The sequence below is a fragment of the Electrophorus electricus genome, chromosome 4 (assembly GCF_013358815.1).
Source record: "Electrophorus electricus isolate fEleEle1 chromosome 4, fEleEle1.pri, whole genome shotgun sequence".
Taxonomy (NCBI): Eukaryota; Metazoa; Chordata; class Actinopteri; order Gymnotiformes; family Gymnotidae; genus Electrophorus; species Electrophorus electricus.
In genome coordinates, this window is record NC_049538.1 from 12216464 (window position 1) to 12227532 (window position 11069).

Sequence of the window (11069 nt, forward strand, 5' to 3'; positions counted from 1 at the left end):
GTCCTTCTTAAAGTCACTCAGGTCCTTACACTGCCTCCAACACATCAACTTCAAGAACTGACTGTTCACTTGTTGAAAATAGATCCCACCTCGTGACAGGCACCAGTGTAGCAAGATAATCCATGTTATTGCTGTGTACCACCTTAGATGGTGCGTATTGTGTTTTATTGCCACGCCCCACTCGGGTGGTGTGTGTTTTGCTTCAGTAACTGTACTGCCTGTGTATTATTATGTCATCATGTTCTTAGCTTTTTAAGCCTGTTTGTCTGACCCATGTCAGTCACTGAAGTTACGCTGGCTTCCTTTAGTTATCATCAGCAAACGTTTAGGATCAATTTCATTTAATGACTTTCATTCACCCCTTCAGTTGGAGACATTTGCTGCATGTCTTACACTCACGACAGTGTTTCCTACCAGTGCATTCACAGTCTTACTGAATGTGACAGATGCACTGATTAATAGCCATTATTACAAAGTCTATAAAAATATAGATGATAAAGTCTAATGCCCAGTTAAGAAAATATTCTTGCTGAAGGGTTAAAGAAGGTGTAGGGCATGTGCTGTAGGAGCTAGCAGCAGATCATCTGCATATAAAGAGGATTTTTATATCTGTTTCATTTCATGCTAATCCAAAATTTGATGATTATTCAAAGATTGTTGCAAATTTGTTGATGTAATTATTCAAGAGTGAGTGACAAACTACAACCGTGCGGCATTCCACAACCCGCCTCCTCACTATCTCTCTCTTCCTTTCTCTCTCTTTTTCGTTCTCTCTCTTTCTCTTTTCTCTCTCTTCTCTCTCTTTCTCCCCCTTTCTCTCTATCTCTCTCTCTCTCTCCTACATCCTGCTCCCTTTCCGCGCTCTCTGGTAAAAGTACGATGGTACCTGTGCATTGGCCTCTGTGCTTTCGCTGACTGTTCCAGAGCTGCAGTGCACGTATGTGCCGCAAGTGTGTGAGACGCATATTACAGCTACCTGTAGAATCCACCTCGCTGTCATTAGTGCTGCCACACACTCCTCCGCCCTCGTTACTGATGCCCCCAACGCCGGCCCCTCTGTGCCCCCGCGCCAGAGCGCTCTCATAGGCGTACCCAGGTAAAGCTCCACCTAGCAGAGCAGACAGCCAGTGCATGACAGCGCTTTGGCTTCTAGTCCCAGGAGAGCCATTTCTGCTGTCCCAAGCAGATGAGAGGGCATGCAGTTCAGTCTTTTTGTGAGGTCATCACTGATGTGCTGGAAACAGGTGACTGAGGCAGGAGAATCCAGTTAGGCAGGGGAGCGGTGAGCAGGGCAGGTCTTCAGATCAGGGCATGGCAGCTTGGAATGCCAGAGAGAGTGTCCACATCTATACCAGAATGCCAGAGACAGTGTCCACAACTGTATGAGAATGCAAGAGATAGTGTCCACAACTGTATCGGAATGCCAGAGATAGTGTCCACATCTGTATCGGAATGCCAGAGACAGTGTCCTCGTCTATATCGGAATGCAAGAGATAGTGTCTACATCTGTATTGGAATGCCAGAGACAGTGTTCTCGTCTATATCGGAATGCAAGAGATAGTGTCCACATATGTATCGGAATGCCGGAGTCAGTGTCCATGTCTATATCAGAATGCCAGAGACAGTGTCCTTGTCTGTATGGGAATGCCAGAGGCAGTGTCCTTGTCTGTATGGGAATGCCAGAGACAGTGTCCACGTCTATATCAGAATGCTAGACACAGTGTCCTTGTCTGTATGGGAATGCCAGAGACAGTGTTCTCATCTATATCGGAATGCAAGAGATAGTGTCTACATCTGTATTGGAATGCCAGAGACAGTGTCCACATCTGTATTGGAATGCCAGAGACAGTGTTCTCGTCTATATCGGAATGCAAGAGATAGTGTCCACATCTGTATCGGAATGCCGGAGTCAGTGTCCATGTCTATATCAGAATGCTAGACACAGTGTCCTTGTCTGTATGGGAATGCCAGAGACAGTGTTCTCATCTATATCGGAATGCAAGAGATAGTGTCTACATCTGTATTGGAATGCCAGAGACAGTGTCCACATCTGTATTGGAATGCCAGAGACAGTGTTCTCATCTATATCAGAATGCAAGAGATAGTGTCCTCATCTGTGTGGGAATGCCAGAGACAGTATCAGGGTGTATACCTCTGCATAATGTGCTTTTGCTTCAACCTGTTTCTCCAGAGATTGTGAGGGCCATGACCTACGTGATCAACCAGGGAATGGCCATGTACTGGGGAACATCACGATGGACAGCCATGGAGATCACGGTGAGTGGAAACAGCTGTACTGGACACCCTAGACCAAGACGGGCTGCAGACGGCAGCGGGAACACCAGAACGAGACGTAGCAGCATCCCGCGGAGCATTCGCAGGGCCGCATACCCGCTTTGATCCGCAGCTGAGCCACCAGCAGCTTTCTGTTCGCTTGTCTGGGCGGAGGAAAAGAGGAGGACGATGGCTTGTCGTTGTACAAAAAGCTAAATAAAGTTGATTTGGCGAAGGGTGGAGCCAGCAGCTGTCCTTTGGCATTGTTATTTCCGTGTTACTTAGAGCTACACTGCCGCTGCAAAATCGGGGGTGCTGATGCTGCCCGCACTAATGACAGCACACGTCGCACGTGGCGGCCTTGGCAAGGGCGTGCCCGGAGCGTGGCGCTGTAATTCGGCTAGTATCATTAATTCATGGGGTAATAAATGGCAGTTGCAGCTGGTCGGATTTGCACTTGCCACAGTCAAGCAAGGCAGATGCAGTAATGACCTATAATTTGTGCAGCAGTGATCACTTTGCCAGGGTTTCTGGTGTTACACCAAAGAGAGTCCCTCCTACATATCCATCCACCCACCAGGAGCTCCCAGTAGGGGGTGTTTTAAATGATGCTGTGGCTTGTGCTAATTTTCCTAAGAGACGAGCCAAGCTGAACCTAAACAAAAAAGGTTATATATGTAGTAATCTTTTATATATATATATATATATATATATATATATATATATAATTTTTATTGTTAAGTAATTAATAATTATTAGCGAATTATTATCTTTATTTTTATCCATTATCTATAATAATTTACTTACTTAAAAGATAATTATCTTTTCAAGTAATTATTACACATCAGCTTTTTGGTCTCTGTCTGTCTCTCCCTTCGTCTCTCTCTCTCAAATTCTCTCCCTTTCTTTCCCTCTCTCTCCCTTTCTTTCCCTCTCACTCTCTCTCTCTGACTCTCTCTCTCCCTTTCTTTCCCTCTCTCTCTCTCTCTCTTTCTCTCTCTCTCTAGGAGGCGTACTCTGTGGCGAGGCAGTTTAACCTCATCTCCCCTGTATGTGAGCAGGCAGAGTATCATCTCTTCCAAAGGGAGAAAGTGGAGGTGCAGCTGCCAGAGCTGTACCACAAGATAGGCAGGTGTCAGTCATCAGTCCCCGCCCCCCTGGAGACCTTGATCTGTGATATACAGCACACTCCATCTTCCTAGTGTCAAACCTGGAAATGCATTCAGGCTTCTGTCCTCAGCCCTGTAAACGGTTGATGGATGGCATTCTATAACTCTCTCTCTCTCTCTCTCTCTCTCTCTCTCTCTCTCTCTCTCTCTCATTTTCCTTCCTGCATGTCTTTACGGCATCGTGATGAATTAGTGTCATGGCTACTGATTGACATAGGCTCATACGTCTCTTGTGTGTCTCATGTGCCTCTTGTCAAGTCTCATATTTCATGCACCCACACCCCTGTTGATCTGGTGTGTGTGTGTGTTTGTGTGTGTGTAGGTGTGGGTGCTATGACCTGGTCTCCTCTGGCCTGTGGCGTCATCACTGGAAAATATGAAAATGGCATCCCAGAATCCTCTAGGGCATCGATGAAGGTATACACATTCACTGAACACCGGTTTCACTGACCTTTTTAGTGGTGAGAAGTGACTGTATTATTGTCTTTGTGTCTTCCTGACTCTCCAGTTTGTCTTCTCTCTCTCTCTCTCTCTCTCTCTCTCTCTCTCTCTCTCTTTCTCTCTCTGCCGCAGTCATACCAGTGGCTGAAGGATAAGATTCTCAGCGAGGATGGGAGGAAACAGCAGGCCAAGCTGAAGGAATTGTCCCATATCGCAGAGAAGCTTGGCTGTACACTGCCCCAGCTTGCTGTGGGTGAGCACCATTGCTGCCCTCTGCACAGCAGCGCCCCCTGCAGGCCTGGCCTGGAGGATCTCGTTCTGGGTGCCTGAGAAGAAGCACCTGCCCCTTCAGAGAACTGACTGATTTACAAATTCCTAGTATCCAATCAAATTTGTATGCTTTCTCTTGCAACCATAAGGGATGAGTTAGGCATTTTCAGTTCTACTACACCCCCTAGTGTTCACATGCAGAACAGCAGTTTTGAGGTCTCAATGTAGTTTCCAAATGCCTGTGGCATTACTATGCATTGTTCCATGTATTTGGTCAATGTTGTAGCTCTCAAAGCATGTGTATGTGTGTATGTGTGTGTGTGTGTGTGTGTGTGTGTGTGTGAAGCCTGGTGTCTGAGGAATGAAGGAGTGAGTTCTGTTCTCTTAGGAACCTCCAACCCAGAACAGCTAACGGAAAACTTGGGAGCCATCCAGGTTAGTACACACACACACCTGCACTCAAACACATTCACATTTGCATGTTTACATTCACTCACACCTAAGTGCCATCAGTCCTGATGCCAGGCTACCGTGTTTGGATTTAGCATTCTTTAACTATCATCTTGCATGGAGCAAGTAGGATTCTGAGTGTGTGTGAGTGAGTGAGCTCGAATCACCGCACTAAACCCTGCCGGATCTTGTTTGTGTACTTAAGCGTGTTCACAATTGAAGTGTGTTTTAAACACACTGCGAAAACGGCAGGTGTGAATTCCGCACTGCCGCATGTTCTTCGGTGCTTGAGGTTAACCATCTATTAAAGCACAAATTAATTTCCCTCCCTTTATCTTAAGATAATCCAGGACATCCCGGTGAACATTCTTTATCCTTATCTTGTATATCATTCACTTAGGTCCTTCCCAAGATGACCTCCCACGTGGTGTCCGAGATTGACCACATCCTCGCGAACAGGCCCAACACTAAGAAAGACTACCGCTCCTAAGGATACGGGCTCCCGCGCCCGGTGCTGATCCGAACACGCCACCACCCCTTTTCCTCTTCCTCCTCCTCCTCCTACAGGAGTCTGCGAGAGCTGAGCCTGGTTGTGCACCTACTGCCTCCTCCCCTTTCGCCCACGCAGGCTCGGCGCCGTGACGACGAGAACCGCCTTCTCCAAACCGCGGCTTTGTAAGCGCCGACATAGCTGCACCTCCGACTAGCACCACCTCCGACGCCATCCTGACCCTGATCAGTGAACTGAAAGCCATCACAGCTGTGTGGGGACCTGGAGAACCGCTATAGGGGCCGCTGGTGTGGAGCCCTCTGCTGTTCAAACGGGAGAACCGCAGCCTTGATTCAATAAACTTGCAAAGAGCACCAGTTCTGTGGAACGAGGTGTCTTGTTCTGTGCATCCTTAGATCTAGCCTCTGTCAGTCCCTTGCTTCTGTAAAGAGAGCCTGCATCGCTGATCACATCACTAATTAAAGAAACAGTATCGTTATCATCCTCGCTTTTGGCCAATAATGGGCAACGTTTGGCTTACGACCTTTGAAATTTAGGATAGGAACAAAAGCAGAGCATTTTAGTCGCTAACCCAGACAATGTCTTCAGCTGTCACACTGTGTGTATATGTGTGTGTGTGTATGTATATATATATATATATATATATATATATATATATATATATATATATATATATATATATATGAGAGAGAGATCAAGGTATTTCTTGCTCTGTGTGTGTATGTATATATATATGTATATATATATATATATATATATATATATATGAGAGAGAGATCAAGGTAGTTCTTGCTCTGTGTGTGTATGTATATATATATATGTGTATGTATATATATATATATATATATATATATATGAGAGAGAGATCAAGGTAGTTCTTGCTCTGTGTGTGTATGTATATATATATATATATATGTATATATATATATATATATATATATATGAGAGAGAGATCAAGGTAGTTCTTGCTCTGTGTGTGTATGTATATATATATATGTGTATGTATATATATATATATATATATATATATGAGAGAGAGATCAAGGTAGTTCTTGCTCTGTGTGTGTATGTATATATATATATGTGTATGTATATATATATATATATATATGAGAGAGAGATCAAGGTAGTTCTTGCTCTGTGTGTGTATGTATATATATATATATATGTATATATATATATATATATATATATATGAGAGAGAGATCAAGGTATTTCTTGCTCTGTGTGTGTATGTATATATATATATGTATATGTATATGTGTATATATATATATGTATATATATGAGAGAGAGATCAAGGTATTTCTTGCTCTGTGTGCAGTTCCCTTCCCTTTTCCCTCTGGTTCTGCGTGATTCTTATCACAAGGCCTGTGTTCACATCTCTCTCTATGGTGTGGTCATCAATCTCACCTCTTAACGATTCAAGTTTAACTACAAACATTGAAGAAATGATTCAATGCATTCTGAAACCTTAAACTTAACTACAGTTGGATTTATTCCATTAGTTTGGCATGATTCAAACTAACGACTTTTGAGACTATATTAAATATGAAAAAAATCTAGAAGCATTTAGACAGTAGACTAGACGGCAACCTTTGATGGAGATCCGTTTTCCTGCTTTGTGCCATCCTGTTTGAAAGCCATATTCTACAGGGCTGGGGCTTCTTTTGAGTGAATGACCGATCAACAATAAATGCTGCATTCATCTCACCAATCTCATCATCAGTTACCTGTATTTACTTATGACACTGTACTGTCTTTGCTTTGCTTATTTGTAAGTCACAAACGGCTCCATGCTATCAGCACATAGGAGCGCGTCCGGTGATTCTGCAGTGTAAATGTTTTGGAGCTCAGAACTGTCCACGGGGGTGATCCAGTAGCGTGGAGGAATTAGTGTCGCTAGCCATCACCTCTGGACCGAGCGCCTTGTCAGTCGCTTGCGTGGGAAACGCCAGGGATTCTGACATTCTTCCACATGTCTATATGAAAATGTACATAATTGAGGAAAATACTGAGGGTGCAGGTTGTTGCGTTTGAAAAAAAACGGAATTCTTAAGAGTGAATTATACTTCCTAAGGGTTTATTGTGCTATTTGGTAAAGGGTGACTGTGGCTATACAGGCTGTGGTGAATCTCTGCTTCAGGGTGTTTGTCCACGTAATGCACTTAATCCCTGTATGAAAGGAGTGACTTCTGTAAATATATACAGTACATAGTTCTAGAGTATATGCTTGAAATAAAAACATGACAGTGGAACTTGCTGGGTGTGTGTTTGACTTTCCATACATCTGAATTGTCCTGTTGCACGCATGCAGGAATAATGGCACTGCCTCCATGCTGGATGAACAGTCTTTTATTGGTTTTTTTTTGTTTGTTTGTTTTGTTTGTTTTTTTAAAACAGGGCAGCAGACAGACACGGCACCCAGGGTTTGTGATTGGCCTGAATTTCAAGAAAGTCCACAAATGAAATGATAAGGTCTCCTCTTGCCCAGCTCTCTGTCCCTCTTCCTCATCCCATAACACTCCACCCCCAACAATCACAGGCCCCAACCCCCAGTTTCTGGCCCCACCCCCAGTCTCTCTTGTACGTCTCCCTTCTTCCTCTCACTTTGAGCCAGTGGACAACAGGGCGATGAGACCAGAGGAGGCAATGATGGACAGAATGTAGTTCCTGTTGAGAGAGAGAGAGAAAAAAGGCTTTGATAATTCATCCAAACTTTCCCCAAGTAAAGAATATTGGCATTTCAGGTGTTTGCAGAAGACATTTATGTAACTTTCTATTAAATACACCTAAACTGGACCGTTTTAACTAAAAGCAAGATAAAACAGTAAAATAAGGGGGGGGAGTTCTGATTTATCTTTAATGACATACAGAGAAAGGGAGGACTGAGATGCAGAATAGAGACAGACAGACTGACACAGAGACAAATACAGAGAAAGACAGACGAAGGCCCTTAACCCTCAATTGCTCAAGTTGTATTCAGTCATAATTGTAAGTCGCTTTGGGTAAAAGTGTCAGCTAAATGCCATAAATGCAAATGACCCTTACACTGTGGGGTTGAAGTTCTTCAGCAGGAAGAAAGAAGCGATGATAACAAGCACGAGGAAGAGCGTGTTGTTGTAGAAGATGGAGAATGTCGTTGCCTCGTAATCTGCCACCTCATTCTTCTTCCACAAGATCCTATTTAGAGGAGGGAAAAAACCTTTAACCAGCAATATAAACAGGAAATATTGCAGATTATTCATAAATGTTATGCTTTTAAATGCCAATTACAGCAGATAATCATCACACTGACTCAAAAACATCTCACGATGCCAATAAAACAGCTGGTGCTTGGATTATTACTGAAAATGCAGATTCTAATTCATCAATAATCTTTTTCACAGCAGACAGTAAGCCTTCATTGTGAACTAACCTCATGTTAATAGAGTGCAAACTAGATTTGTGTGTTAACTGGATAACAACTGGTCAAGAAAGAAAAATAATCTTTTTTTTACTGCAAGTGAACACTGTTGACACTGGCATAAGTTATCTATACAGCCAAGAGCTTGTTTTGCTTCCAAATATACCAACAAACTTAACACAGTATCTTCACACTTAGGCTTAGTTCGTACTTGGTTACTCATTTGATATAAAAGTCAGTCACTGGGTCTGCTGGGTTTACCTCTCATCTTTTTCTTTGCGGGACATCTTGCGGTTGTCAGCCTCAGAGAGTTTGCGAGTCACTTCCTTGGAAACAGCATCTTCACGTTTCTGAGCAACTCTGCCAGCACATGGTAAAGACACAAATTTACTCCTCCACCATGTCCAGCAAACAATATGTAAAACCTAGATCACAATTCTCATAGAGAAACACACTTAAAAAGGCACTCTGAAAGTATCTACCAAAGGAAAAAATAAAAGTTGTATAGATGTGTTGGTGAACAAGATCTTACTTGTGCTTCAGAACGAACTTGACGTTTTTGTAAGCAAAAGCCACCAGGTAGGTGCTGACCAGGGTCATGACAGCGTACAGAACCGCCGATTGAACCAAGTCCATGTGCCAAATCCTCCAGAACAGCCCTGTCGAAAAGACATCATCGATTCTGTACTGAGATTTCTGCTAACGGCGATGTGGCTTTGCGACTCGTACATACAAATAAAACACTAGCATAGAAACAATCGCAGTGTCTGCACATTATATATAACAATCTGGCATTACAGACAGTACAAGTCAAAGGTGGAATACAACATACATTAAATGCAATCAATATAACCCAGCTAGCTAGCAATCAAAATAAATCTCACAGTGCTCAAGGAAATAAGATAATGCTACTCCTGTAGCTAGCTAACGAGATTTGGGGGGATGTCTGAGTAAAGAAAATTTTACTTGCATTATCACAATATTGTAGATGTGTGGTCTACATAGTATGTGGAAATAACTGCATCGAAGCAAGCCCCCTAAACTCAAACATACCGCTAGATAAGATAGCTGCCCAACTAGCCAGCTAGCCAACTTTGTTACTCTAGCTTAGACGGCTAATAAGAAGAAAACAAGTCGGTATTTTAGTTCTACCAAGAATATAATATAAGTGACATGGGACAAATGAAAGGGGGTTGTTCCTGAACTGCAAAAAGCCAGCTAGCCAATGGCATAACCTGACTAGCTTGTGAAAGTTGAAGTTAGTGGACGAGCTAGCCAAAGCTAGCCACGTATGCTAGCTACTTACATATGGGAATTGCGGAGACGATGAGGGCATTGCCGTAGAAAAGCGCAGTGGACTTGGCGGACAGGTTTCTGCTGAAATCTTGGAGAAGGAGATCTTCTTCAGACTGTTGCTTATTGCCGCCTTTCGGTGCCATGGTTTACTCGTTTCCACTACTCGGACTGACACGTATGTGCTCAGGGTGGCTGAAACGCGAATGCCGCGTCAGCACCAACTCCGAGATCTTTTGCTGACAGTCTCAGCACCATCTGCTGTCTCGGAGTGCAAACGGCCTTTGGCGAACCTCTTAATCGTGTTGTGTTCATGAATATATAACCAAGCTGTGTTTATGAGTAGCCTAGGAAGTGTTTAGAAACAATGGCGCACATTTCAAAATACACCCTTTAAAGAATTCACGACGACTACAAGAGAGGGGTCGCGACTCGTTTCGCCTTTAGGTAAATGTTTTTCTAAAAAGCCACTTTGAGTACTGTGGGTTAGTGGTAAACTCCAGTCAGCACTGACATGCACACGTCATTGTTTCATTGGATGCACGTCCTGAGAGGGAGCACGTCCTCACATCTCCTAGACGAGCTTCCTTTTCCCGCCTCACCTGTGGAGGAAAACAAAGCCACAGTCCAGTTTGCGTGCTCGGTCTTCCCTCTGGCGCAAGGATTATACATTCAAGGCAAAGCATGTGCCCGTTGGCAAGAGGCCTGCCAAGACCATGTGAGGACAATGTGTTACCCCCCACGCCCAATTTTCTCAGGGAGGCCTTGAGCCGTGGGCTGGCACACACTGCATGCAAAAGCAGGCACCTCAGGGCAAAAAAAAAAAACCGCTCAGAGGGTCAAGGCTTCTTCAGCTCAGACGTCATGGTAACATGAGGCATAGTTTAGACAAGGATGCACATTTCTATGCAGAACAGCCCTGGAGAATTAGTGGGACTGCCTGCTCTGTAAGCAACACAAAGTGTTATATTGCACACTCTCTCTCTCTCTCTCTCTCTCTCTCTCTCTCTCTCTCCTTTGTTTCCCTCTCTCTCTCTCCCTTGTTCCACTCTCTTTCTGTCTGTCCCTTTCTTTCTTTCTCTTTATCATTCTCCCTCCTCTCTTTGAGAATCCTCTGGATTTCTGTCCATAGTGATCTGGGCACAACAAGCAAGAAGCACCGTGCGTGACTGCACAGAATCAGGAAGACGCGTGTGTTCACTGGGCGTCAGGAAGAAGCAGAGAGATGGGCAGAGATAAGGTGAATTGGGCGGGG

The 11069-nt window shown here is 43.9% G+C and overlaps 2 protein-coding genes across 5 annotated transcripts in view; one reads left to right on the plus strand and one right to left on the minus strand.

The window, feature by feature from the left end:
- kcnab1a (potassium voltage-gated channel, shaker-related subfamily, beta member 1 a) overlaps nt 1–5745 on the plus strand; it is a 98634-nt gene extending 92889 nt beyond the window's left edge. For all 4 annotated transcript variants that reach the window (XM_035525808.1, XM_035525809.1, XM_035525806.1 and 1 more), the window contains 6 exons: nt 2192–2277; nt 3282–3402; nt 3766–3860; nt 4017–4137; nt 4501–4589; nt 5005–5745. In XM_035525808.1, coding sequence (XP_035381701.1) covers nt 2192–2277; nt 3282–3402; nt 3766–3860; nt 4017–4137; nt 4501–4589; nt 5005–5094 — 602 coding nt within the window. In that variant the 3' untranslated portion in view covers nt 5095–5745. The remainder of the gene's footprint in view (nt 1–2191; nt 2278–3281; nt 3403–3765; nt 3861–4016; nt 4138–4500; nt 4590–5004) is intronic.
- A 1709-nt stretch (nt 5746–7454) lies between these two features.
- ssr3 (signal sequence receptor, gamma) lies at nt 7455–10033 on the minus strand. Its single transcript, XM_026997025.2, has 5 exons — nt 9828–10033; nt 9054–9180; nt 8783–8881; nt 8167–8298; nt 7455–7788 (listed from the first exon to the last, which is right to left on the minus strand). The coding sequence occupies exons 1-5, from the start codon at nt 9958–9960 to the stop codon at nt 7722–7724; spliced, it is 558 nt and encodes a 185-aa protein (XP_026852826.1). The 5' UTR covers nt 9961–10033; the 3' UTR covers nt 7455–7721.
- Between the last annotated feature and the right edge of the window lie 1036 nt (nt 10034–11069).

Bases quoted from the DNA above. Each gene is read 5' to 3' on its own strand.
- ssr3 (XM_026997025.2), bottom strand. From the start codon at position 9,960: ATGGCACCGAAAGGCGGCAATAAGCAACAGTCTGAAGAAGATCTCCTT. The intron at 9,181-9,827 runs GTAAGTAGCTAG...TCTTTTCGACAG, and splicing joins CGTCTCCGCAATTCCCATAT to GGCTGTTCTGGAGGATTTGG. The intron at 8,299-8,782 runs GTAAACCCAGCA...TCCTCTAAATAG, and splicing joins CGCAAAGAAAAAGATGAGAG to GATCTTGTGGAAGAAGAATG.